The sequence below is a fragment of the Rattus norvegicus genome, chromosome 10 (assembly GCF_021556685.1).
Source record: "Rattus norvegicus strain SHRSP/BbbUtx chromosome 10, alternate assembly SHRSP_T2T, whole genome shotgun sequence".
Classification (NCBI taxonomy): Eukaryota; Metazoa; Chordata; class Mammalia; order Rodentia; family Muridae; genus Rattus; species Rattus norvegicus.
The window spans coordinates 110,010,468-110,036,996 of NC_141543.1; the positions used below are offsets into that span (position 1 = coordinate 110,010,468).

Genomic DNA, 26,529 nt, shown 5'->3' on the forward strand with positions numbered 1-26,529 from the left:
CTTCCACCAGGGGGCGATGTCACTTTATTTATCAGGAAAGATACTCCATCAGGTTCATTCTGTGCCTCAGTGTTAATTGACATGGTTTACCAAAACGGGGGGAGCCAGTAGTGATAGAGAAACTGAGGCACGGGGAGGTTAAATGGCTGAATAAAAGTCAAGAGGCACGTGAACGGCCACGGCGCGAGTGTGCAGACCTTACTCTTGTCTTCTTTCAGCTGCTGATCCTGAGCTCCACCTGACGGGGCCTCCCAGAATACAGGCGGCGCCAGACAGGAGCCATGAGCACGGGCCAGGGGCCAGGACTGGTCTGGATGCCAGGTTTCCTTTCCCATTTCAGCAACTTCTGAGGATCTCTGAGCGGTTCCCTCGTCCTCCTCTTGGCAGTGGAGCACCACCCATGGAAGCCTGCCTGTCGAGCTACCCTTCAGAATGGAATTCAAAAGTTTGCAAAGCCAGCCTTTGCCTGTGGGATGGCTGGACAGACGGGACGAGAATAGCTGGCTTGGCAGAATGTTAGGGCCCCAGTGGGAGAAGTCATGGAGCTGCTAATGACATGCTGCGCTCCTCGGGAACTCAATGTCACCCTACAGAAGCCCTGGCCCCACGGCCCTTTCCAACAACCAGAGAACAGCCGCAGGAATGAATTGACCAGGGAGGAGGAACGAATTGTCAAATGGACTGGGGAGGTGCCTCAGGGGGGGGCATCTGAGATTGAGGTCTCAAAGGTAATAGGTGAAGAGTGACCAACACCCATCTCCAGCCCCTACCCATCTGGACACACACACCACACACACACACACACACACACACACACACACACACACCCGACAATGCTCACAAACACAAATGGAAAAAACACCAAACAGATAACACCACATACACACTTGCACACATATGTACACAAAAATAGACAAATAAATAAGCGCGACAGTATGTCGGGGCACAGGGCATGCTCCCCATGGTAGGCTGCAGGGGATGCTCCACTGACTCTCGTGTTCCTCTCCCAGGAGCTACTGTGGTCTGATGAGAGAGAGCCACTTGGGAATATGGAGGAAGTCTTTGATGCTTAGCCCAGGCTCCCTTGAGTAGGTGCAATGGCTAGGGAATTAAGGGTAAACGTAGCTCGTTTTGGAACTTGACAGGGAGACCCTGGAGGGGTGCTTGGTCTTGACATCTGTCCCATGTTCTCAGGATGATGACCTCTGACCCACGCTCCGCTGACCCAGGCTCTGCTGACCCAGGCTCTGCTGACCTAGGCTCTGCGTCATCTTGGGCTTCATTTGTTAGCTGTTGATGTGCTTCTCTCCATGACCCTTGCCTTAGCCCTGGAGGGATAGCTTTCGCTGTGTGGAAAGCACTTGGGTTCTGGTTGCTTAGGGTGCTTGTGGAAGGGATGGGGGTGGGGGGAGACGGGGAATTCTGCAAAGCAGTCCCTGTCTTGCTAAATTTCCTGTCTTTCTTACAGTTTCAAAGCAGGAATGAAATTGAGGACAAAGGACTTCAGGCGCCTGACAAAGTGTCCAGCTCGGTGACACACTTTCTTTCTTCTGTCATACTGGCACGGGTTGGCCTTTGCAACCTGGCCTTGTGAGTCCTCTTTGCTTGTTTGCCTTTTAGACTGGGGTGGTGGGTTGTGATGACACTCCCCAGACCCTCCATCTCTGTTCCCATCCCTTAGAATTCCCCACGTCTCCTCAGCTCCGGGAAAAAAAAAAAAAAAAAAGAATTCCCCACGTCGCCCGAGTCTTCTGACTTGGGAACCATGGGAAGCCCGAGGCTCCCTTTGCTGTATTTAGTACCATACTTCTCCTCTCCTAGTCTGTACCTCAAATAAAATAAACACATCCCCTTTAAGTCTCTTGGGAGATGTGGGGGCTCAGCCTAAGAGTCTGGAAAGAGGGAGGTTATACTTAGAATACTGGTACTTATCATGGACATTCTAACATGTCCTGCCTACGTCAACCTTTTTATTAGTCATGTGAGAAGCTTCAGGTCATGATTCCTTCTCCAAAATTCCCAAAACATGACAGATATGGTGGTACACATATCTAACCCCAGCAGTTGGGAGGGTGGGTCAGAAGGACTGGTATTAGCTGAGAGCCAGCCTTGGTTACTGAGGGAGGCTCTGCCACAGAGGAAAAACCAGAAAGAAGAATGGGGAGATGGCTTAATCCTTAAAGTGCTTTCCTTGCAAGCATCAGGACTCAACTTCCATCCCAGAAATCATGCTTTTAAAAAAGTATGGTAACAAGTTAATAATCCAAGTGCTGGGAAGGTGGACACAGACAGAGAGTTAGGACTTGCTGGTCAGCCAGCCTTGTTTACTTGATTGGTCCCAGAACAGTGAGATTCTGTGCACCAAGATCCAAGGTTTTCCTCCGACCTCTACATCCATGATTACATTCATGAACATGTACTGGAACACACATGTACACACGCACACTCTCTGGCCACACACAAAAATAAGTAATTCTGTTTGATTATTTACAGTGTCTCAATATGTATCTCTGGGTGGCCTTGAACTTGCTATACAGACAAGGTTGACCTCAAACTCACAGAGTTCCATCTACCTCTGCCTCTCAAGGGCTGGAATTAAAGGCGTGCACTAGCATACCTGGTTAATACATGCCACTGAAAAAGGAAACCACAAGCTGAAAAACAAGCAAACGAACCAACCCCACATCTCCCAAATACAAAACCACCGGAGTCTTGGTCTCTCCTAAGTTTGACATAAACTTGATACAATGTATCGAGCTGTATCTTGAGCTGTCTTGCCACTGCTTGACCTTCATTTATTTCTCCGAAGAACAGTTAGGGCTGCTCGGGTTCCCCTGGGTTAGCTGCTTTTTGAGAAATCTCCATCTCATTCTGAGTCCATCTGCCCCAGTTGACTCCAGATTAGAGACACCTAACCTATCTTCACTTTATCAATAAGGAGTCAAGAAACCAGTTGGGTAGATGTGAAACCTCCCAGTGGAATGAGCCAGCTGTGGAGTTGGCCATCATCTGGTGGGTCTCTAAACCTTTCTTCTGCTTTTGACCTCCAGGTTGGCATCTCAACATCAACATTAAAGAGTGCTGCCTTTCGGGTTGGGGATTTAGCTCAGTGGTAGAGCGCTTGCCTAGGAAGCGCAAGGCCCTGGGTTCGGTCCCCAGCTCCGAAAAAAAAAAAAAAAAAAAGAGTGCTGCCTTTCCAAACTCTACCACTAAACCCATCGTGTGTGTGTGTGTGTGTGTGTGTGTGTGTGTGTGTGTGTGTGTGTGTGTGTCCCTCTCCTGAGCTACATGCCCAGCTTTATGAATCCTGCTGTCCTGCTTTGAGCCAGGTTTTCAGTAAGCCAAGTCTTCTGGGTGGCGCCATGACATGGAGAAATGCTACATTCTTCCCTCACAAGGCTTCCAAGACTCTCTGTTGCCCCTGCAGCATCCTAGGGGAAATTAAGCCCCCCCCCCTTCTGCTGCTTGTTAATGTTAGGAACAGAGAGACAGGGGACAGGCTGGGTCCACATGCTGGGTGGGAAGCTTCGTGTCCCTTACAGGAATGAGGAGAAGTTTATCCTTGTGTTTTCCTATATAGATAACCAAGAATGCAATTTCGCTCTGCCTAAGATATGTGCCAAGAAATAGGAACTCTCCTCAGGGCTGCTAGGCCAGGGCAGGTCACATCTCTGGTTGGAGCACATCTGCTTATTCTCGACAGGCGTCCTTAAGTGCTCTGCCGGGGTACTAGAGGGCCAATAACGTCTCTCCTTCTCATGAACTGGCACTTGGATTTGGAATTTCTGGAGAAGCCTATGGGAATTCACAGGCTTCTGTCTGACGTCAAATCTGCCCTCTTCTCCTTCTGTCCCATTCTGAGATTTGCCCTCTGCCTCTCTATGCCCAGCCTTGGGAGGGGATGACGGGAGGCACTGGCTTGCACCCCTGCCTTCCCCCTTCAATTTGTTGGCCTTTTTATGCTGGCACAGCAAAGAGTAGAAAAGTTCAGTCTGTTTGTTTTGCCTGGGATATCCCAAACCAGCATCTCCTCCTGCCAAGAGAGAGGAGGGGGGAAAGGAGGGGTGGGAGGGGGAGAAATGGTGGGAAGGAGAGAGGGAAGGGGGAGGAAGGGGAAGGGAAGAGGGAGGGGAAGGGAGGGAGAAAAGGAGGGATGGGAGGGGGAGGAATGGTGGGAATGAGAGAGGGAAGGAGCGAGGGAAGAAGGGAAGAGAAGAGGGAGGGGGAAAGGGAGGGAGAAAAGGAGGGAAGACGAAGGGGTAAAGAGGAAAAAGCGGGTAGAGAGAGGGGGAGAGAGAAAGGGAGAGGGAAGGGAGAAGGAGGCAGAGAGGGGGAGGGAGAGGGAGAAGGAAAAGGAGAGGGAGAGGGAGAAGGAGGGGGAGAGGGAGAGGGAGAGGGAGAGGGAAAAGGAGGAGGGGGGGAGGGGGAAGGGGAGAAGGTGCTTTCAGAGCCTGATGTCACCAGGGCAGTTTCATTTCTCCGTTCAGTTCAGATCCTCTCTCTTTCAGAGTTGTGATAAGATTCCAGAGCAAGCTATCTGACTCAGTGTTTGGGGATGGAGAAGAGGAGGGACTGTTCTGGAGAAGCCTGGGACAGGATTCCCACAGGAGGAGACTCAGGAGGGCATGTATGTAGAATTAAGAAACGTTCTGAGCAGAGCTGCCCAGCACCACACTCTAGGGCTTCACTGGAGGACCTGGATCTTCCAAAGCTACCCATTCACCTTTGCCTCACAAGGTTCTCTAGACTCTGACTGACCTGATCAATTGAGCGATCCCCTTTCAATACATAGTTGCACGAACACACAACCTGATGCCTTGTTACAAAAGGATTATGAATATCATCCATCCCTGGAGTACAAGTAGCCCAGATGGAAAGTGTCTCAGATGGGACCGCTGCTGGGACTCAGGGTTGCCCACACACCTAAGTCAACGCGTCTACCACCAATAAAGAGTCTCAGCCCTATTTTGCAGTTCTCTGTCCTCCGTGGGGTATCCTCGTCCTGGGCTCATAGTCACCTCCACATCTGGAAAGACCTCTAGATAAACAGAAGCGTCCACTTCTATTCCCTCCACCCTGCGCCAGCTCCCCAGGGCGTCCAAGAAGTAGGGAGAGCCAGCCAGCCCGCCAGCCAGCCAGCCAGCCAGCGGGCATACACACAGTTAATCCTTGGCGGCTGCTGTTTGGATAGAAAGCACTAGGAGCGTTCTAGTCTCCTCCGGAGCTCACATCTGGCTGGGGTTGGCGCTTTGTATTGGTCCCTCTTTCCTCCTCTCTTCCTCTACTTTTGAAAGAAACCACGTTTCCGCTTCTGGCCAAAGAGACCTTGGAGGCAGCTGAGGAGATAAAGGTGTTGGGACTGCTGTGGCTTGCACTTCCCACACCCTTTCCTCCCCCTAAAGCCCCCCCCGGGGGGGGACTTTTTTCTCCCTAGGGCTTTCTCTCTCAGCTTTGACACGTCTGTGCTTCCCCTCTGACCTAGCCTAGAAAAAGGCTCAGCCCCTGGGAGATGCTTTAAGAGACCACTTCTCGAGAGCCCTGAGAGGCGGGAGGATTCGATTGGCACAGCCGGCTCAGCTGGAAGGAGGTAGGTGGCCTGGACATTGGACAGACCGGGAAGGACTCGATGCCTCTGAAGCTCTGTCTTCGTGGCTTCATCTGGGTGGCATGGCTGAGCGGGATCTTTCTCTGGAGTGAGATGTGACGGGGAGCTCATGGCAAAGGAGCAGACAGAGCAGAAGTTTGGGGGACAGCATTGAGTTATTCTTGCTAACACCCCCCCCCCCGCGCCCGGACTGGCTGTGTAAGGAGGCAGCCTGTTGGGGCTCCCTGGAACGTGCAGGGGGCGGGCTCTTTGGAGGAGGATAGGATGCAGACAAGACCAACTGCACATTCTTCCGCTGTTTTGTGGGGGTGTCTCTCTTTCACCCCGATGCTCTTTAGAGAGTGTGGAAAGAGAAAGAGCATATCTCTTTTCCCGGCTCCTGCCACCCCATGCCCTGTCGTATCACCTGGGACAGCTAGGATCCAGGTATGTCCCATCTATCAGTGGTCAGCTGGAGCCCCAACACTGAACAGGAAGTGTGGACTTTGGCCCCTTCTTCTAACAGCCTCGCTGTTCCTGGAGGGCATCCAGCTTGGGCAGGAAAAAACAAATATCCCTTCTCCACGGACCTTCCTGGGACTTAAAGGGACTGCCTGTGGTGCTAAGAGTAGGGCTAGGGCTGCAGTCTCTAAGATGCCCCAGGACCTTTGCTCAGCCTGTGTCCACCTAGACTCGAAAGTCTGGACATCTCTGCGGGTGTAGACGTTACCTGAGTTACCAGTTAACCTGAGTCTCGCCCTCTCTATCCCTGCACCCACCCAGGCAGCTCCCTGCCCCGGAAAGCTAGGGAGCCTCCTCCCAACCACAGTTACTCCAGGCTCCGCCCTTGTCTCTCAGAGGGTGGGGTTGGGGAAGCTGCCGCTCCGATTCCTTTCTGCCGGTTCCCTGTTTCTTGGAATAGAGACCACAGAACGTGCTTCTCCAGCTTTGACAACAGGGTTCGGGACATGGTTCAGAAGCAGGGCGTGTAGTGCCTACCGTGTGAAAGGCCAGGGGTTGCATCTCCAGTACTGGAAACAGCAACAACCAAATACCACCAACTTTGATTTTCACCAAGTGTATTGGCTCAGGGCTGTGAGGCAGGAAGGCTGAAGCTAGTCTGAGCCATCCTGAGCCAGATGGGTCCAGCGGACGGCCGACAGCCGGCACTGTAGAGTGAGATGCTGTTTCAAAGTAACCAAATGAAAAGAAAAACAACAACTGAAAAAGAAAAACTGAGAAATGTCATTGGGATTCCCCTGGGAGCAAGTGACCTCCTTAGAAACTGCCGGGCTCTGCTTTTTATAGTGCACCGACTGTGTGCTGCCTGCACGGGAGCTGGCCTTGTGGGAGGAACTGTTTAGTCTCTACCAGACCCCTCCAGTTCTCACTAGAGCGGAGGGAAACCTGCAGAGGGAAGCAGAGGGTTGAGAACATGGGATCCTCACTGCTGCTTCGCTGTCCTGCTGCTCTGCCTGTCTCATAGCTCTCTGTCTAAAGACCTGCCCCCGGGCCCTACACCCTACCAGGAAGTATCCCAGCTAAATGGTGTCTTCCCCCTCCCAACTCAACTTGGATTCTCTGCCCAGGCAAGGAGACAGTGAGTTTTGGTTTGGTTTTGTTTTTATTCTTTTTTTTCCGGAGCTGGGGACCGAACCCAGGGCCTTGCGCTTGCTAGGCAAGTGCTCTACCATTGAGCTAAATCCCCAACCCCCGACAATGAGCTTTTAACTGTCCCATTTTACTTCCTAGAAACTCACACGTGCACACCCCCTGCTCGCCCACCTGCCAAGAATTCAAAAGAGGTGTTCAGAGGTTGGGGCCCAGGACCTCCTCCCCAACCCCAGGAGGGGGCAGGCCCTACCCGCTGTCCTGTCCTGGAGGGAGGGGGCAGCTCACTGCTAATTCCCGGCTGTAACCTCCCTATTCGGAGCAACCAGCACAGCATTAATTTTTTTTCTGAACACACTCCTTTCTGTTATTCTTCCTGGTGCCCGCCCCTCTGCACCCCCCCCCCATAATTAGCATGACTCATAAACCAAGTATTCTGGCATTGAACTTCACCCATCAAAACAAAGATGAAAAGAATTTCGTAGAAACTTTGGGTTCACTTGGGAAACCCTCACTCACTGTTTCTTACCCACGGGGGTCAGGCCCTTTGGTGGGTCATAGTTACTAGGGCTGAGGGTGGCTGAGGCTCTAGGGTTTAGGTGAGGCTGAGTGACAATCTGAAGCCAGGAGGGCAGGTCGATGTCCACTGGAGGATGCAGCCTCTGATTGACCACCACTCTCTCTGGAGAGAAGGGCCTGGGCTCTGGCCTTGAAGGACCCAGAAACACCGGAACACGGGTGGTGGCTCCTAGGGACTGTTATTTTCTCCCGATGTAGTCACTGAAAACCTGTCTTCCACTAATGTCAAGTGACCTGTCACAGTGGCTGTCTGGACAGGACCCGGCCACTTCCCTGACTCATTCACGAGGTGCAAGAGACATTTTGGCTTCTCTAGAGAGCAGTTTGCTGGAAGCCAGTGAGCCCCACAGACCCTCTGGCTCTGGCACTGGCTCTGGCTCTGGCACTGGCTCTGATACTGGCTCTGGCGCTGGTGCTGGCTCTGGGACTAGCTCTGGCACTGGATCTGGTTCTCAGGGACCTGCCCTGAGTCTTGCCCTGGCAGGACCACTGATGGGTGACTGCAGTCTTGGAGGCCTTAAGAAGTGGTTCCTCTTTCTCTCCTCCTCAGGCAGGAAGGGATATGCCGGATCCCTGGGCAGGGTGAGGTTTCTGAACCTGGAAGGGCACTGTGTGGCAGAGCCCTGGTTAAAAAGCCATGGTGTGGGGTTGGGGATTTAGCTCAGTGGTAGAGCGCTTGCCTAGGAAGCACAAGGCCCTGGGTTCGATCCCCAGCTCCGAAAAAAAGAACAAAAAAAAAAAAAAAAAAAAAGCCATGGTGTGATGTTGGTGCGGCCAGCAGTAGCTCTTTCCATACTAGCCGGTGAGATACCTTCCCTGCCCTCACTAGGCAGAGGCAGGGGCTTTGATTCCCCTATCACCAGTGACCACTGGGCATCCCCAGCCTGCTTCAGAGGACTTTGTGTATCTATAGCCACCTCCTTTGGCCCCTTCCCAGGCACACCACTGGTACTCCATTCACTGACTAGGCCTTTGTGTCTCACCATCTTTCTGGCCAAGGTAGGAATTTCCCTTGAAATGAGACAGTTGACCAGGAGACAGCCAGCAGGCAGAGAGCCGAAGCCCAGGCATCGAGGATGAGGGAGGAGCCAATAGAGGAGAATGGTGCAGAGAAGCCAAGCTCCTGGTGCCCAGGGCTGAACCAGACATACTTCTGGCTGCTGTGGCCACATGTGGTAGAGAGCCTCACATCCTGGGACTGCAGCTCCTCCCCACACCATGGGGCATCTGGTTACCAGCTGCCTGTTGCCCTGGGTACCAGGGAAAGAGAAGATCCCCCTGGGGGAGCTGCCAACCATGGGTGGGCCTAAGGCAGATGCAGGCCAGAAGCTAGGCTAGGACTGCAACTTCCTCCCTTACATTACTGGGGCTGGCTCTTCCTGCACAGGGGTTGTTGCTGGGTCGTTAGCACCAGAGCCTGAGCTCCTGAGAGCTTCAGCAAGCTATGTTCAGCCACCGTCCCCAATAGACCAATTACGGAAACAGACAGGTTTATCAGCACGGCCACATTAGGAAGAACAAATGAAAGAGGCCCAGTGGCCTCTGAGTCTGTCTCTGGGGTCCTAACATGAGGTTCAGATGTAAACAGAGGCTAAGTGTGCAGAGCTAAGCTGTACTGGCCAAGGCGTGGCGGGCAAGGTCAGCTCGCATGGCTGACCCATCATGACTTCCGTCTCCTAGTGGGAGACACCTGGGGTGGGGGTGGGAATCTCAATTTCACGGAGTCCGTTGTTACAACAGTCTAGGGGCCGCGTGTCTGTTTGGAATATCTTCGTTTTTACCAGGATACAGAGCTGGGTTCTGATGGCTGAGTTCTTGTGGAAGATGGGGGGATCTGGAAGGTTTCCAGTATCATGGAGCTATGGAATCTTTTGATATACATAGCATCTCCCTCCTTGGGCCTGGGGCCCTATGGAGAGCCACTTATGAAAAGGAGGTATAGGGCGTGAAGCGTCTACAGGACACTTGACCAGCTGCTGGGGGAGGGGGCTGCTGTGCCGGTGGAGGCGCTGGAGAAGTGTCTAGACTCAAGTCCTAGAGGCTATTGAGTGAGTGTGTGTGTGTGTGTGTGTGTGTGTGTGTGTGTGTGTGTTGTGAGAGAGACAGAGACAGAGACACAGAGACACAGAGACAGAGACACAGAGAGACACAGAGACAGACAGAGACAGACACAGAGACAGAGACAGAGACACAGAGAGACACAGAGACAGAGATAGACAGAGACAGACACAGAGACAGAGACAGACTAGGCTAGAGCCTCGGAGGCTGTTGGGGGGCTGCCTAGGTTAGAACCCAAGCCTCCTCTACCCTGTGGTCTCCTTCAGTCTTCACACTTCCAGAGTGGATCCTCTGGCGCTGTCCATTCATAATTGACTCCTGGGGTTGGGGATTTAGCTCAGTGGTAGAGCGCTTGCCTAGCGAGCGCAAGGCCCTGGGTTCAGTCCCCAGCTCCGAAAAAAAAAGAAAAAAGAAAAAAAAAAGTACATAATTGACTCCTGACATCCCAAGGAATGGGAAGGGAACATTTAGCCCTTCCCTCAGTAAGTAAGGTTTCTTCACACCACTCCTTCCGGCTGACCACTGGGATGTGGCTTCTGGGCCTTGTAATTCAGAGTACACACTGGCTTTCCTTGTTGTTGTCATCAACAGCAGATTCTCCCTATGTTTGTGAGGCTGGCCCGGAACCCAGTGTACTCCCCCTCCCCCGACCAGGCTGGCCTTGAATACCACACAGCCCTTCTGTCTTTGATCTTCCTTGATGACTCTGCCGGCACGCAGAGATTTTTGAACATTGAGCCAGGGAAGACAGTGAGGGGTCCTGGTGCCCATACTGTGCCTGGCACCCTGTAGGAGGTGCTCAGCAGTCCTCTGCTGGGTAAATGATGACCGACTGTTTTCTCACGGATGCCTGCGGGTGTTCCAGATGTCACTAAGGAAGTCAATCAGGTGGGCGCCCCAAACCAGAGCCCAAAGTGTGGGAGCGGCCAATGCCCAAGGGAAGGTCGGCATCTTCCTGCCCTAGATGCTGCTAACATCAGCCCACTGCCCTGCCCGGGGTGTGTTGCAGGCATTCATAAACAAATGTTCACGAAGGAGCGAAAGGATGTGGGATGTCAGGCTTCAGCAGGAGGATGATGTGTTTCTCAGCAGCTCCACGTGAGCCACGAATGCTTCACAATTCCTCCCTCCCCCTTGCCTGTCAGCTTTCCTATGCATAGCCAACTTCCCTGGAATAAACAAAAGGCTCTCTTGGTCCCCAGGGCGGGGCTTATTTTGTCTTTTCTAAGTGGAAAATAATGTGTACTTACTGCGAGGGAAGAGATGGGATTGTTGTAGGCGGAAAGAGGAAAACCCCCGGAGAAGCCCAGGTAAGAGCGTGCAGCAGTGTTGCTCCCAGCCCCGCCCCCACGTGGTGGCTATTGGGAGCGGCTGGGTGAGTGGGCTTCAGGGTCGCTGCTGTGGGTGGGGACGCCACACTTGTAACTGCATTTTCTCTCCTCGTGGTTCTAGAAACTTCTGAGCCCATAAATAATGTATCCTTTGGCACTAATTGCTGCTGCTGGTGGATCTGTGCTCCCCGACCCCCCCCCCCGACCCCCGTAGGTTCCCCCTTCGTCTTTCCTTCCTCCTCCTTTAGACTGAAGCAAGCTTTTCTGATCAGTGCGGCCCATACTTCCCGGGGGGTTGAGTTTGCCTCTGATCAACAAGCGTGGTCTTCGTTTTCCGCCCAACTGATTACTGCCATTCATCTGATCTGTCTCCCCGGTGGCCTCTGGGGTTCGTAACCTTGGTGCGGAATCAGAGTCTTAGAAGCTTTCTGGGTGAGGAAAAGGGGAGGATTTGGGAGAGGCTAGCTCCAGACTCCAGCGAGATTCAGGCCACCTTCGATTGCACTTGGGTCTCACTCATGACTCTTGCCTCGTCTGAACACTTAGAAGATAGGTGATGGCTTTGCACTTGGGATAGACTGCAGTAAAAATGCCACATCGTGGGGGGTAGGGTGGGGAGAGGCTTCAATGGCAAAGTGGTTGCTGACCTTGAGGAGGATGCAAGCTGTGCTCCCAGCACCCACACTGGGTTGGCTCACAAGCAGCTATAACTCTAGCCCAAGGGATTTGGTGCCCTCTATATATGACACACGAACACACACACACACACACAGAGATACACCAGATCAGGACTAGATGCTGAGGGAGGGGCAGTGACATCAGGTAGGGGGCCAGGCTGGTTCTGAAGACACGGCTATGGGTGGGGGGAGGCTGTTAAGGGGGTCATCCATCTAAAGACCCAGAACAGCTGCAGGTAGCTGAGTGATGGGGGAGGGGAGGTTCACGTTGACACTCAGGATTTAAACACTTCCTTTCTGGTCACTAAATATCCTTGAAGTCAAGAGGCTTGCTCCTATTTTAAAGTTGTGGCATCCGGGAGACCAGCTGGTGGTAGGCAGGGAGACCTTGGGCCATCTGGCAAGGACTTGGTGCAGAACATGAGAGACCTTTGGGAGCTTGGCTTAGATGTGGAAGGTGTATGAAAGGCCTGGGTATTTGCAGCTTCCACGGTGATGTCTTTCACCCAGCTGCTAGCCCTAGGGGAAGAAAATAGTGTGGATTGGGGGAATAGGAGGAGGGGATGAGGTAACTGGGGTGGGGGGTACAAGGGTCTCATGGCAAGGCAGGCCAGGGTCACGAAGCAGACATCTGGGGACACGGATGCTAAGGGCATAGTCAAGAAAAGCCCAGGCAGCCAGGCCGCCCAGTCTGGTGAGAAGTGTGAAAGCATCTGCCATCTGACCTGAAGTTTTATTGTGTTTAGTCTTAGCTAATTGAAACAGCCCCGTGTGGCTGGCGTGTTGCACAGCGCAGACTTGGACCTCGGCACCACTACTGGGTGAGGATGGGGTTGGGGTAGTATCAGTTGAAGCTGTGACGGGCAGGAAGGGTTTGGAGTGAAAGGAGCTAAGAGTTGAAGCAGCCTTGGAAAGCGGCTTTTTTGGGGGGAGAGCAAGAAGGGTAGATCCATGGGAGGACTGGCAGAAGCCTGTGAGTTCAGCATTGGGGAGCCAAAACAGGATGATGATGAGTTCAAGGCCAACCTGGGCTACATAACAATTCAAGGCCAACCTGGGCTACAGAACAATTCAAGGCTAACCTGGGCAATATCGTAAGAGCCTATCTCCCTCCCTCCCTTTCTTCCTCTCTTTCTCCCTTCTTCCCTCCCTCCCTTCCTTTCTTCCTTTTTTCTTTCTTTCTTCCTTCTATAAGGAAGGGGGAACCCAATAGACAAAATAGACCAGAGCCTGGTACAGAAGAAAGAGTGGCCGAAACTCGCAGGTCTTTTAAGACTTATTTTTATTCTTACATATGTGTATGCTACATGTGTGTGGGTATCCTTGGACCAAAAGAGAGAGCCGGATCCTACGAGACGGAAGTTACAGGGGTTGTACTGGAAACTGACCTTGGATCTCTGGAAGAACAGGAAGTCCTCCTAACTGCTGGCCAATCTCTCCAGACCCAACAAGTAGACAGTTTAACATACTCACACTGGGCGTGGTCTTATGCCTGTAATCAGAGCGTTCAGGAGGGCTGCGGTAGGAGGGTCACCTATGTAGACTGAGTCTACATAGTCAGTGGGTTACAGAATGAAAACCTTTTCTCAAAACAAAACAACAAAGTAAATTACTAAGGCACTCGGGACATTGCAAAGAACGTGGTTCTGCCCGGTGGTGAGTGTGGCGTGAGCAGCCTGGGCTGGAATGGACAGTAGCAGCAAGATTGACAGGTGCCGAGCAAGTCATATTGCTGACCCAGCAGCTGTGTGTTAGAGGGTAATGTTCCCGCTTGCAGAGCATCCTTGGGCGGTTCCTGTGAAAGGCTAGGGCTTGCGCTAACCAGACAAAGGCCAGTTGTACTGCTTGCAGAGGGCTGGGCACGGTGGAGTCCAGGTTCTTTCCTTACTGGGTCCTGGGAGTGGTCAGCCCCCAGGGCAGCGTCATTCCTGGTGCCAAAGAAATGGGCAGTGGGCCAGGCCACCTGCAGAGTGAGGCCCTGGCACAAGCCCCTGGGGCCTCTTTTCTCTCAGATGGTTCTTAAAGCTTCCAGCCAGAGTGAGCTCAGCTGGGAGGTGACCTAAGGACACCTGCTCTACTAGAGATCTTTGTTCTCTGGAGGATGCAGAGTTTTGCAGGCTGGGCTGGTCAGGTACCTCTAGGCTGGAGGCCTTTCAACCTCAGGGCAGGGTCTAGGAAGTCTGAGCCTGGTTTCTGTCAGGACTGAATGGGTGCAGAGTGGGGAGATGCTTTAGGATGGGGGAACTCCTCATCTTCCCTCTCATGGTTTTGCCCCAAACAAGACCTCACATCCATCCAGAGCCAGAGTCCTTTGCTCGCAAGCTGGCTGTCCTGGAGGAAGGCATCTTCCCCATTCGTAGGCTTCAGAGGAAACTCCAAGCCTTAAAAAGTAAGCTCCCCCAGCCCCCTTCTCCAAGACAGGAACAGGAAAAGATATCCAGGCCCTGGAACACATGCGAGCCCATTCCCCGAAAGGAGTCCCCGCTCCCTCGCCGTCTCCCTTAAGCAGCTGGGGGAAGAGTCTCAGAGCAGGATGGCCCACAGGGTCCCAGCAAGGAAATCATGTACTGAAGAGGCTTCTGCAGAAAGGCGTGGACATGGCTCATGAAGCAAGTGGAAGTCCCTCTACCGCCCTCTTGCTCATCCCAAGTTCCGGTGTGCGAGGGATAAATGGAGAAGCAAGGACTAGGAGTTGATGTATGTCACACAGTAGGAGAGCAATGAGGACATCGCACCTCAACGCTGCATGGTCTCCCCCTTGGCTGACTCCTGTGCTCTGTGGTTGAAATCGATTCCACCCAGTGTCGAGCGGAGACTGAGCAAATCCCTGGGTTCCCGGTATTTGAGAGGACTTTGGAGGCAATGGCGGACAGACACATGCCTGGGAAGAGCAGTAACAGTGGGCGGTGTCCATGATGTGCTCAAACAAGCCGAGTTCTGTGCTATCTATGCTCAGTGTGGCCAGGAGCCTGGAGCCACAAGTGCAGTGCAGTTGGATCCAGTCTTAAGGTGCAGGGTGCTGGGACCCAGTGCCCTCTTCTGCCGGGCTTCCTGAGTCCTGAGTGTGAAACTTTAGGGTAGGGTCCAAGCCCCGGCAAAGCTGGACAGAGATGCTTGCCTGCCTTGTCTGGGAGGCAGCCAGAGCCCCTGGAAAGCATCTGGTGGGGCCAGCGGCAGGAAGGACGAACGACTTTCGAGGCTCCGAAGGAGGGCTGCTGGTGGGTTGGATGTGCCGGATACAGGGAGGAAGGAATCTAAATGACTCCCAGATTTCAGGTTGTTTGTTCATGGCTCCTGCTTCCTCCCCCGCTGGCCTCATTTTAATCTAGAACAGAGTTCCCCCTTGGAACTGGCAGCCATGCCAGACATGTTCTGTAATGTACTTCCCAATATGGCAGCAATAGCGCCATGCACGCAAGTGTCCGGAGCCCGGGAGGTGACTGGCAACTGTCACCTGGGGAGCAGAATCTTGACTTTATTGTTATGATGATGATGATGATGATGATGATGATGATGATGATGATGAATAGAACTCAGTATCTCATACATGTTAGCTAAGCGCTCCACCACGGGATCTAAATCCCAAGCCATCTTGAGATAGTCTCACCAAGAAAGCCTGACTAGTCCTAGTTTTGAGATGTTCGGGCAGGGGCAGTAGCCCATTTGGTAAAGTGCTCTTGTTAAAAAGCATAAAGACAAGAGTTTGGTCCCTGGAACCTTGTAAATGGCAGCGTGGTGGCCAGGAGTCCTCTCAGTGTTGGGAGGTAGAGTCCGGCTCTCTGTCTCCTCCTAGTGCACCCTAGGATGACAGGCAGGTGCCCCGCGCTGCTTCGTGCTTGGCTCTTGTCTTGCTTTACTCGATTTCAATACCACAACGGCCACTGTGAGGGCACAAGGTCTAGGATGCTCATCAGTCTTCATTCAACCTCGAGTGTCGGTTTGTTTTTCTCCCTGGACTGTACGGATTGTGCCCGAGATAGGGACTATGATTAATTTATGGCTGAATCACCCCCCCACTCCCCACCCCCAGCTCTTGCACAATGCCAGGCCAATCTCAGAGCATTCCATAAGCCATGCCTGTGTTAAACTGCCAGCTGAGAGGGCGGGCTCCAGCTCTCCTTCCAAGGCTCCTGGCTATTCGAGGAGATTACAGGCCTCTTGCCTCTCTGAACTGCTGCTTACCCTGTGAGGATCACAGAAGAAAACAGTGTTTACAAAGTGCTTTTGTCAATGGCACTGAGCTGGGGGGGAAGAAGGGAGGATACCGAGGCCAAACCCACTCAGGCAGCCTCACACACCAGGAGGCCAGGGTCCCCACACACCAGGAGGCCTTGCTCCACAGAGGCACAGACCCGCCAGAGACAATAGGACAGACTTGAAAGGAATGTAAGGGAACTGAGCTTGTGGATGAATACTGTTTCTGTAAAGGACCCATGAAGTCTAGGAAGGGACAGAAAGTCCCGGCCAGGAAGTTCTCTCACGTGCCACGCCCTTCTCCAGGCTCTGTGAGTTGCTCCTCTGTCTTCTCTTGCAAAGGGGGGGATTCCTGCTTTCTGGGATGAAGGTTGGGTGGAAGCGGGCGGGGCGGGCTGAGGAAGGATGCTGGGCTCCGTCTGTGGGACTCGGAGGAAGAAATAGGATAACAGTTTCCCGTGGAATCAGCTCTCCTCAACAGAGAACAAGGATGGCTCACGCTGGGGTTGTCCTCTGTGACTGCTACTGCCACACAAGCCAGAGAGACAAAAAGACATGGCTGTTCCTACCTACGTGTGGTGGAGGAGAAAGTTTATTGTAGATAAAAGCCCGAGGCAGGGACATCTGGGAGAATACAGAGTGGACATGACCCTGAGCCACTGAGGAGAGGGGGGAGGGGCTGGAGAGCAGCTACCGACCAAGAGGGGCAGCCTGGGCCAAGGGACTGTCCAGGAGAGTGGATGAAAAGACCAAGCAACCAAACTGGTTGGATTCTATAGGGAAGGGGGAGCTGGGGGAAAAGGTAGCCCAGAGGGATGCTGGGAGAATCTCGGCTAGGTCTGCTTTGAAATGTTAAACAGGCACTCAGCCTTTTGTTTGAGATCTAAGGAGGGTGAGTACAGACTGCAGGGATAGGGCGGGGGTGGAGTGGAGGTGGGGTGGGTTGTCACCCCTTGGTTAGGATGTCCTACCCTTCTCTGGACCTCTTCCTGTGTGGAGCCTCACTGCAGGGAAGCATCTCCCTTTGCAGGGAGACCCCTCTGGGCTAGGAACGGAGAGGTGGTCTGTGACCAACTTTGGTTAGGTGTTGGGCAATACTGGTTTTTTTCAAAAGTGACTGCAAGAATCCTATGTGATGGGGCTGACTTGGCCGTAGGGTTTGGTTAAGCGACTGTTAAGACGGTATGGAGAGGGGAGTATCTCAGCCTTGACTTGAAACTGCAAAAGAGCCTCTGTGTGTGTGTGTGTGTGTGGTGGGGGAGGGGGAAAGGGACTGCCCACCTTACTGCCCAACTTACTGTAAAAGCTTAAGGGCTGTTACCCCATCGTGTCACATTCCTAGCCCAGCTCTGGGCACCCCGTTTTCTGACAAACATGTTTAAAATCTCCTTTTCTGGATGGGAAAGAGACACATCAACCCTTGCATGGTGGCCATAGCACTGGTTCCTGGCTGGGGGTGATTGTGCCCCTGTGTGGACATAGGGCAGTGTCTGAAGTTGTTGTTTGTTACAAACCGAGGAAGATGTTAACAAGATGTGGGTAGAGGCTGGGATCCCACAAAGCACCTTTAGATGTACAGGAAAGGGTCCAAACTGAGGGGACGGGACAGTCAGCTTCAGATGTCAGCAAAGTCAAGACCAAGAACCCATGAGGAAGGGCAGCCAAAGTTAGCCTTATGTCAGCTTTCATTCAAATGGCCTCAAAACATACATGGATAGATAGATAGATAGATAGATAGATAGATAGATAGATAGATATAGATATAGATATATGTAGTATAAATGTGTATATGTATACACACATATACACACATATATATTCAGATTTATAGAAAACCAAATTTAAACCTAGTATGGTGGTTCATACCTACACTGCCAGCACTTAGGAACCTGAGGCAGGAGGATCAAGAGTTTGAAGCCAACCTGGGCTACACAGTGAGACAGAAAAATGAAAAAAACCAAACCCAAACAGACCCAAGTTTAAAGAAAGGAAAATTTCCCTTTTCCAGATGCAAGTCTAACACTTACAGGGGGCAGGAGACTAATTATGAAGGTACCAGGGGAAAACAGGAAATATGGAAATAGAGAAATAAACAGATCAAGGGAACTTAGCTGGATAAATATTTGTTGAGTACTAGTGAAGTCCAGGGTACAACTTGGCTGGGCCAGGGACATCCATGTCTGACCGGGAGAGTCTCAAGGGCCAAGCAAAAGTCTCCAGGGCTGGAGACACCTGATACATAGAACTACCAGGAGGTTTTCCCAGGTCAGGGTTGGGGAGGCGTCTGGGAGAGCATGACAGCGCACAGCATGAAGTGGGTCTTGGTTGGGCCATTTGGGCTGGTTCATCTGAGTTGAGCTTGTCCTTGCTCCAGTGCAGCCAGACACTTAGGAGTAGGCCCCAAGCCAGCAGTTCCCTCCCTGTCTTCTCATTGTGTGTGCTGTGCATGTGTTGTGTATGAGTGTGCTGTGTATGTGTTGTGTATGAGTGTGCTGTGTATGTGTGTGCTGTGTATGTGTGTGCTGTGCATGTTTGCTGTGCACGTGTATGCTGTGCGTGTGCATGTGTGTTCACGTGTGCTGTACATGTGTGTGCTGTGTATGTGTGTGCTGTGCGTGTATATGTGTGCTGTGCATGTGCATGCTGTGCATGTGTGTGCAGTGCATGTGCAGGTGTATGCTATGCTGGGCATGTATGTGCATGTGTGTGCAGTGCATGTGCAGGTATATGCTATGCTGGGCATGTATGTGCAATGCATGTGCATGCTGTATATGTGTGTGCTGCGCATGTGTGTGGTGCATATGTATGCTGTGCATGTGTGTGCTGTGCATGTGCATGTGTGTGCTGTGCTGGGCATATGTGTGCAGTGCATGTGCATGCTGTGTATGTATGTGCTGTGCATGTGCATATTGTATATGTGTGTGCTGTGTGTGTGCAGGCTATGCATGTGTGTGTGGTACATGTGCATGGGTGTGCTATGCACATGTGTGTACATGTGCATATGTGTGCTGTGCACGTTCAGATGTGTACAGGAGCACTTCTGTGAGTAGACATGAGAGTGTGTAGAGGCCAAAGAACAAACTCAGTTTTCCCTCGGGTGCCATCTGCCTTGCTCTCTGAGACTGGTCTCCCATTGGCTTGGGGCTCACCAACCGAAGCAAGTCTGGCTGGCCAGTGAACCCTGGCATCTCTCTGCTTGTCTCTGATTTCATGATCCTGGGACTGTAAACTCAGGCCGCCAGACCTGGCTTTTACTTATTCTTATTTAGTACGTGGATTCTAGGAGCGGAACTCACGTCTTTGTGCCTGCCAGGCTAGCGCTCAACCATGGAGAGATCATCCCAACCCCCTCTGTACTCGTTTACAGACGGCATACTAATGAATGAATATTGTCTCCCAGAAAGATTGGCCTGGACGGAATAGAAGTGATTAATGAGGACATGTTCTCATATCTACCCCTACCTCATGGGCCCGGGAAATTAATTGGAAGGATGTACAGAATCTCAGCCGGGGCCCTGGTGCCGCTGCAGGCCCTGTTAACTGCTTATCAGTCCAAACAGGACGGAGGTGCTCCTGGCTAGGGAGCAGGAATGCAGGGCTGCGGGCAGGTGCCCAGGTTTGGGGGTGTGGCTGGGAGGTGGCATGCAGAGCACTATCAGCAGACCCTTGGCAGCACTGGGGTGTGTTGAAAACACAGAGCCCGGAGGCCCTGGTCTGGTCAGCCGAACGAGAAGCCGAAGCTTAAGAGGAATCCTAGATGTGAGAAGCCAAAGGCTGGACCATAGACTGAGGTGTGTAGCCATAAGGAAAGAGGGGCAGGCTTTGCTTGCCCTACTCCAGGAGCTTAGAGATGACAGGAAGATTGGGCAGAGAAGTGGTAGGGGAACACTGGGATCAGGGAGGGAGGGGCTTGGAGGACAGTCTCCATATTGGAAGAGAAGGGTTCTCTCCTGAGGGGCTGAGAAACTGGATTGAGTTGTATGGATTATGAGTCCTAAATTAAGCTCAAACGAATACTCGCTCGGCGCCCCCTGGTGACAAAAAACAGCTGATGCCAGTTGCCCCACACTCACTCGGGATTGGTTTGACTCATTGTCAGGAGTCAGCAGGTGATGGGATCTCTTTTCCTGAGAGGCTGGTGCAGATGACCCTGTGCTCGGTGATTCAGCAGCTCATGTTGTGGGGTGTGAGTGAGTGTGTGTGCGTGTGCATGTGCATGTGCATATGTGCGTGTGTGTGTGTGCGTGTGCATGTGAGTATGCATATGTGCGTGCGTGCGTGCGTGCGTGCGTGTGTGTGTGTGTGTGTGTGTGCGTGCGTGCATGTGTGGCTGAGCACAGACAGCTCTCACTGTTGACTGTTTCTCTGCAGAGTCCCTTCCTAAACCCATGCCCTCTGCTTGTATTTTGGCAGGAAGATGGGCTCCCGTGGACAGGGATTCATGCTGGGATGCTGCCTGCTGCTGGCTGTCACCTGGGGCCCGGTCCTGAGCCTTGTGCCACGAGTTCAGGAGGAACAACAGGAGTGGGAAGAGACAGAGGAGCTGACATCTCCCCTGGATCATGTGACAAGGTGAGGGACTGAGGTAGCACAGCAGCAGGGGCTCTCGATCTGACCGGTCAAGTCTGTGAGGTTTCGGGGGGCTCCGGGTCAAGTCTGTGAGGTTTGGGGGGTTCCGGGTCAAGTCTGTGAGGTTTGGGGGCTCCAGATGTGGTTGCTTCAAGTTTCAAAAGGCAAAGATGAGGCTGAGAGGAGGTCCTAAGGAGGCCGACCCTGGAGGTCAGTGACTTGAGCGTCTTGTCTGATTCCGAGGATGGCAGTCTAGTCCCATCGCAACGCCAGGGCAGCTGGGTCTACAGGAACTTTACATCTCTGTCATGGAGGGCCCCCACTCTGCCTTTGCCCTTAGCTCGGCCTCCCAAGAATAAGTACCAGGACTCTGGGAGTGCATGCAGGCAGGAGGCAGGGACAAGAGGCCTCAAGCAATGTACTCATCTATAAAACAATGATACAGCCTAGAGGACTTGCTGTGGTTCATTTTCTCTGCCAGTTAAAGAACTTAAAAAAAAAGAGCAAAACAAAACATACAAAAAAAAAAAAAACCATACAAACAACAATAACAACACCCGAGAACAATCTCAAGCAAGTGGCCCCAGAGAAGTCTCAAATGCTACAAACAGCAGCAACAGCTGAAGAAAGGTGTTTGTTGGGGGTGGAGGAGGAAACACACACACATGCAGCAAACACATAAAGAAAAGACCCCATGCAAAGCAGAGGGGGAACCTGGAAAGCCAAAAAAAATTCCACTCTCTTCCCAAGGACTGGGATGGCCGACCGGCTTGTAACTGTAGGGTTTCGTGTCCTGATCTGGCTTTGAGCTTATTGAGCGGGTCTGAAAACTGAAGCCTGGTTGGGATACCAAGCCTACAAAAGCCTTTGTTTTAAGCTGCCAGGCTTTTGTCTCAAGTCTGGAGGGAGAGGAAGAAGCCATCTTGGAAATTCAACACCTTTATTGTGGCCCCTCTCCCTATCTGTCTACCTTTTGGGGAGTCAGTCTGTCTAATTCCTCGTCTCTTACTAGGACCAAGCTGGTGAGGATGGATCCGCAGACCAGGTATCAGCTTCCCTTAAAAGGTTATAAAGGACTTGAGAGGATGTCAGTCCCTCGCCTTCATGTGTGTGACCCTCGGTGGTCTACAGACCTAGGACTGTGGGAGACATTTTGTAGGGTCTTCAAATGAGAGGCCTGCACAAGGCTCCATGCTAACTTGGGGTTTCCTGCTCATCAGCACAATTTAACACTCAAGCTTCCAGACAGAATTTAGGGCCAAGGACCCCAAACCCTTTGTTTCTTCTTCCTCTCCTCTATTTTCATTCAGCAAGCATTAAGTAGCTGCTGTCAATCAGGTCATCTTCTGGGTCCTAGAAAGGCATATGGAGGACAGACCTTGGTTTCTAGAAACCCCACGGCCACAGGGAAGACATACACACACAAAATACATTACAGGCTCCAGAGACAACTGCATCCACAACGCTGTGCCAGGGTCCTCCTGGGTGTGGGAGAAAAAGGCAGAGTGCTGTAGGCTGAGGTAGGCGGGTAGAGCAGGACGGGAGTTTGGTTTGGGGTGGTGGGAACTGGGTCCCCGGACTTGCCTCCATGTCTGTGACCCTCAGTGGTATACAGACCCAAGGCTATGGGAGATATTTTGTAGGGACTTCAAACAAGAGGCCTGCACAAGGCTCTGTGTATAGGAAGTTTTAAGCCTGAGCCTGAGGCAGCTGAGTGTGAGGAAAACTCCTCTCATGCAGCCTTCATTCTGTGGGGAGTAGTGAATCCTACAGGAGAGGTTTGTATTCAAGGAACTATGGAGGGAACTATCAGAGAATGCATAGCTGCTAGAGAGACAAACTCTAGGACCGCTGTCCGCATGGTGCATTAGAGATAGTAAGGTCCCAGGGTGGTCCTGGGGGTGCTTAGGGTAGAGATTGACTCTCCAGGACTTGCTGGATATGGAGGAGAGGTCATGTGGGCAGAAGGCTCCTGAAAGAGAGAGAGGTGTGAGTGTCTTTCTCCAGGAACTGGGTTTTCATATGGTTGGACTCAGGGCATGTGTGGGTCCATGTTCCAGATGGTCTGGGGATAGAATGGATCAGGGTCAGAGAAGGGCTGGCTGACTTACTTAGACCCCTCTGTGTCCCGTGGAGCCTCTGGGAGGAGAGCAAAGTGCAATGTTGCACATGGCCATAAGGTGGCAGTGCAGAGCCATTCCCATCCAGAGGCAGCTGTAGCCCAGAGGTAGCAGAAGAATTGAATGGAGACTTTACCAGTGAGTTGAGGGTAAATGTGTTCCAGATCCATAGACCAGTCCTTTACCACCGAAAGACCAGGTCCTGAAGGCGTGGCTTTGCCATCTAAGGCCTGAGGTCATTGGCTTTCGTGTTATATTTGCTTTGGATATATTAAAACTGGTGTGTGTGTGTGTGTGTGTGTGTGTGTGTGTGTGTGTGTGTGTGATTGTCTACAGTTTGAGTCAGGATCTCAGAATTCCTCCCCATGCCTATGCTAAACAGAGCTTGCATTTCTAGGGGAAGGGGAGCAAGGTGAGGCAAGCCTTGTGTCTACAGCAGCAGGAGAGAGCTCCTACCACAAACACTTCAACACTTCATGATTCTGTGATGGTTTATTCCCTCAGGCCTGAAGAAACACACAAGAGGTATAGCCCTAGCCTGCGTGAGGGCCTCCCCACTTCCCGGTGCTATCGATGCTGTGATTCCAACCCTCCAGTATACCAGACAATCCCTCCGCCCCAGATCAACATCACCATCCTAAAAGGTGAGAGGCTTCAGAAATGGTGTGGGGGCCAGTTCTCAGAGGCTGCTTTCTATAGATGGAGAGGGAGACATTGCTGGGTGGGGCTGGGGAAGAATAGAGGATCACTATAATAGAGCAGAGGTGGGTGTCATCTGGAGGGACGGAAGACATTTTGTTTTTTGAGCTGTAACCCCGTTCCATGAGCAGAACTTTAGAGGTGGCTCAGTGGGTAAGAGCAAATCAGGAGGACCTGAGTTCAAATCCCCAGCACCCATGGAAAAGGTAGGTATAGCCATTTGTGCCTGTAACCCCTGTAACCAGCTTGGGGAGGGGCCGGGGCAGGCAGACTCTAGAGCCAGGCTTTCTGAAGCAGTAAGGTTCAGCAGGAGCGCTTACGTTCGCCAAAAAGTGAGGGGGAGAGAAAAGAGGGCACGCGCATCCTCTCTGGCCTCCCCAGGTGCCTGTAGGGTGTGTATAGGTACATGTCACACACACACCACACAGACAGAAAGAGAGGCCTCGGGGATTCTGCCCATCCCCGTTTGCACAGGACGTGCAGACCTCTAAGTTCTTTTTCTTGACACAACACCTAAGCTATTTCTCTCAAATGCGGTGCCTGTCTCTCCAGATAGCTTCATGTAACCCCAGGGATGCTTGCCACCTGGACCCCACCCCGCTCCCACTGAGTCCATTTACTCAGAGTGAGCCCAGGCCTGGCCATGCAGCCTGCTGCTTGTGGACAAACCCGTATGCTCTTTGATCTTTGCCAGAACTTTCCAGAAAGAAACTGAGAAAGTGTCCTCTGGATATACGTGAAAAAGTTATCTATCGCTAATGATGTGAAAGGCCGGACACCTTTTTTTTTTTCTTTTTTTCGGAGCTGGGGACCGAACCCAGGGCCTTGCGCTTGCTAGGCAAGCGCTCTACCACTGAGCTAAATCCCCAACCCCAAGAGAGGCCAGACACTTCCTGGTCCAGGAGCCTCCTGCTGAGGGGCGCCAGAGAGGATGCTGGGATGTGTAGTCAGACCACGGCCCAGGAGCTGTAGGCTGACCTCCCTTGGGACCTCACATCTTCTTGTTCTCTCTTAGGTGAGAAAGGAGACCGAGGGGATCGAGGCCTGCAGGGGAAGTATGGCAAAATAGGTTCTACGGGTCCCAGGGGCCACATTGGCCCCAAAGGGCAGAAGGGATCTATGGGAGCCCCTGGGGACCACTGCAAGAGCCAGTACGCAGCCTTCTCTGTGGGCCGAAAGAAGGCTCTGCACAGTAACGACTACTTCCAGCCTGTGGTCTTCGACACGGAGTTTGTGAACCTCTACAATCACTTCAACATGTTCACCGGGAAGTTCTACTGCTACGTGCCCGGCATCTACTTCTTCAGCCTCAACGTGCACACGTGGAACCAGAAGGAGACCTACCTGCACATCATGAAGAACGAGGAGGAGGTCGTGATCCTGTACGCGCAGGTGAGCGACCGCAGCATCATGCAGAGTCAGAGCCTGATGCTGGAGCTGCGAGAGCAGGATGAGGTATGGGTGCGCCTCTTCAAGGGCGAGCGTGAGAACGCCATCTTCAGTGACGAGTTCGACACCTACATCACCTTCAGCGGCTACCTGGTCAAGCCGGCCTCCGAGCCCTAGCGGACACCCCTTGGAGCTTCCACGGACTTCTGACCTCCTTGCCTGTCACCTGGCTTATCCCTGCATTCTACGGACACTGGAGTCCTGCCCCAGGCTGACCCCGTTACCTCTCTCCTCCATCCCGGCTTCCTTGGCCTTGACTTCCTCAGTTTTGGTTTTTGACAAGATGCCCTTGGCCACCGGGAAGCCCAAAGGTCCCGGATCTGGCTGCCGATGGATGAGATCATTGGGCGGGGAGACTGTGTGGACATTGGGGGACCTCCAGCTTCTCCTGTGTACACAGCCTTAGACGACCCTGTGCTGTGTTGTCCTGTGGCCACAGGGTGTTCCAGAGCACAGCCCCTGTGTGTTTTCATTCCTGGACGCAAGTAAGCAAAGGTCGTGGGTTTCTTAGGGACGAAGTAAAGCAGAAAAGAGAAAGAAAGCTGGTGTGTTAGTTTTGGCTTTCCAGCCAGCTTGGAGAGAGGAGGGTGGGGGTGTGTGTGTTTGTACTGGGGAAACTGAGGCACAGAAAAAGCATGAATGGCTACAGAGGAGCTGCAGTTTGTGAGTTTGGAAACCACATCTGACTTAGCTCCGGGCCGGGCTTTCCTGGGGACAGCAGGACGGACTTCTGCGCTCTGTTGACATGCTAGAGCTTTCCCCAGTGGCTTGTCAGTCTTTCAGAGTCACCCTAGCAAAAGGGTTGGGGGAGGGCAGCAAGTGTCCTCTATGGTTGACTCTAGGCTGGTGGCAGCATCCTGCTTGCTCCAACTCACAGGATCCTGACAGTGGCTGGGGACCTCAGGGACCCCTGCAGGTTTTCTCTATATGAGAAATAAAGCTCCTACTATGTGCCAGTACCTCTCAGCTCTGCTCCACACTTCCCCAGCCACTCTGGAGCGCAGGACGGGTGGGCTTTCTTGCCTGTTGGGGTCTCGGGTCCCCGTTCTTCCTTCCAGATGGACTAACCACGGAAGGACCAGGCCTCTGCTTTGGGTGCCATCAAACCGCCCCTCACCGCCCTGTGTCCCGCTCCTTCCCAGTTCAGCATCCCATGTGGGTATGTGAGCTGGTGAGTCTGATAGACCTGCCGAGCCCTGACACAGCCTCGCAGCCTATGGCCATGTGATAGGGACTTCCTTTGGGTCCCAGAGCTGGGGGCGGAGGTGTAAAAATCTTCCTAAGTGGTAGAAGAGGAAACAGGAAATTCATATCCCGCTGCCAGCTCAGACTCAGGGATGGCCTCGGGGCTGACTCTCTGATTGCAGAGAATCTGTGTTCATTTCCCATCTCACCCCAGGTTGATCCCCAGGGCCCGGGCCACTGGATATCTGCTTTGTGCCAACTAGGCCTTGCTTGCTGCTTCCTGGTGGCCCTTGGTTAGGATCCTTCTCCTTCTGGAGCTCAGTGTGTACGTAAGCCGCCTCCGAAGAGGCTTCTGCTGGTCAGACACTCCAAGCCGCTTTCCGTGGGCGCGCCTACAGCAGAGGCTGCTGCCTCCTGTGCTCTACCTTGCTCTTTCCGGAAAACATTAAACTCACCATGGAGATCCACAGCAA

The 26,529-nt window shown here is 52.6% G+C and overlaps 1 protein-coding gene and 1 long non-coding RNA gene across 9 annotated transcripts; both read left to right on the forward strand.

Annotated features, from left to right (window-relative positions):
* Positions 1–264: 264 nt before the first annotated feature.
* LOC102548791 (uncharacterized) lies at positions 265–4,965 on the forward strand. 2 transcript variants are annotated; one of them, XR_015632317.1, is made up of 5 exons: positions 265–689; positions 1,011–1,088; positions 1,195–1,381; positions 1,469–1,590; positions 4,509–4,965. It is a non-coding gene; the product is annotated as an uncharacterized LOC102548791 (long non-coding RNA). The 2 variants fall into 2 exon arrangements; XR_015632316.1 differs by lacking the exon at positions 265–689 and having other exon boundaries at positions 789–1,088.
* A 363-nt stretch (positions 4,966–5,328) lies between these two features.
* On the forward strand, positions 5,329–26,529 carry C1qtnf1 (C1q and TNF related 1). Of its 7 annotated transcripts, none has more exon segments than NM_001007675.1 (4): positions 5,329–5,587; positions 20,448–20,606; positions 23,228–23,367; positions 24,438–25,412. In NM_001007675.1, coding segments are annotated over 3 exon segments (846 nt in total). In that variant the 5' UTR covers positions 5,329–5,587; positions 20,448–20,451; the 3' UTR covers positions 24,989–25,412.

Bases quoted from the DNA above. Each gene is read 5' to 3' on its own strand.
- C1qtnf1 (XM_087572550.1), top strand. From the start codon at position 20,452: ATGGGCTCCCGTGGACAGGGATTCATGCTGGGATGCTGCCTGCTGCTG. The intron at 20,607-23,227 runs GTGAGGGACTGA...TTATTCCCTCAG, and splicing joins CCCCTGGATCATGTGACAAG to GCCTGAAGAAACACACAAGA. The intron at 23,368-24,437 runs GTGAGAGGCTTC...GTTCTCTCTTAG, and splicing joins CAACATCACCATCCTAAAAG to GTGAGAAAGGAGACCGAGGG.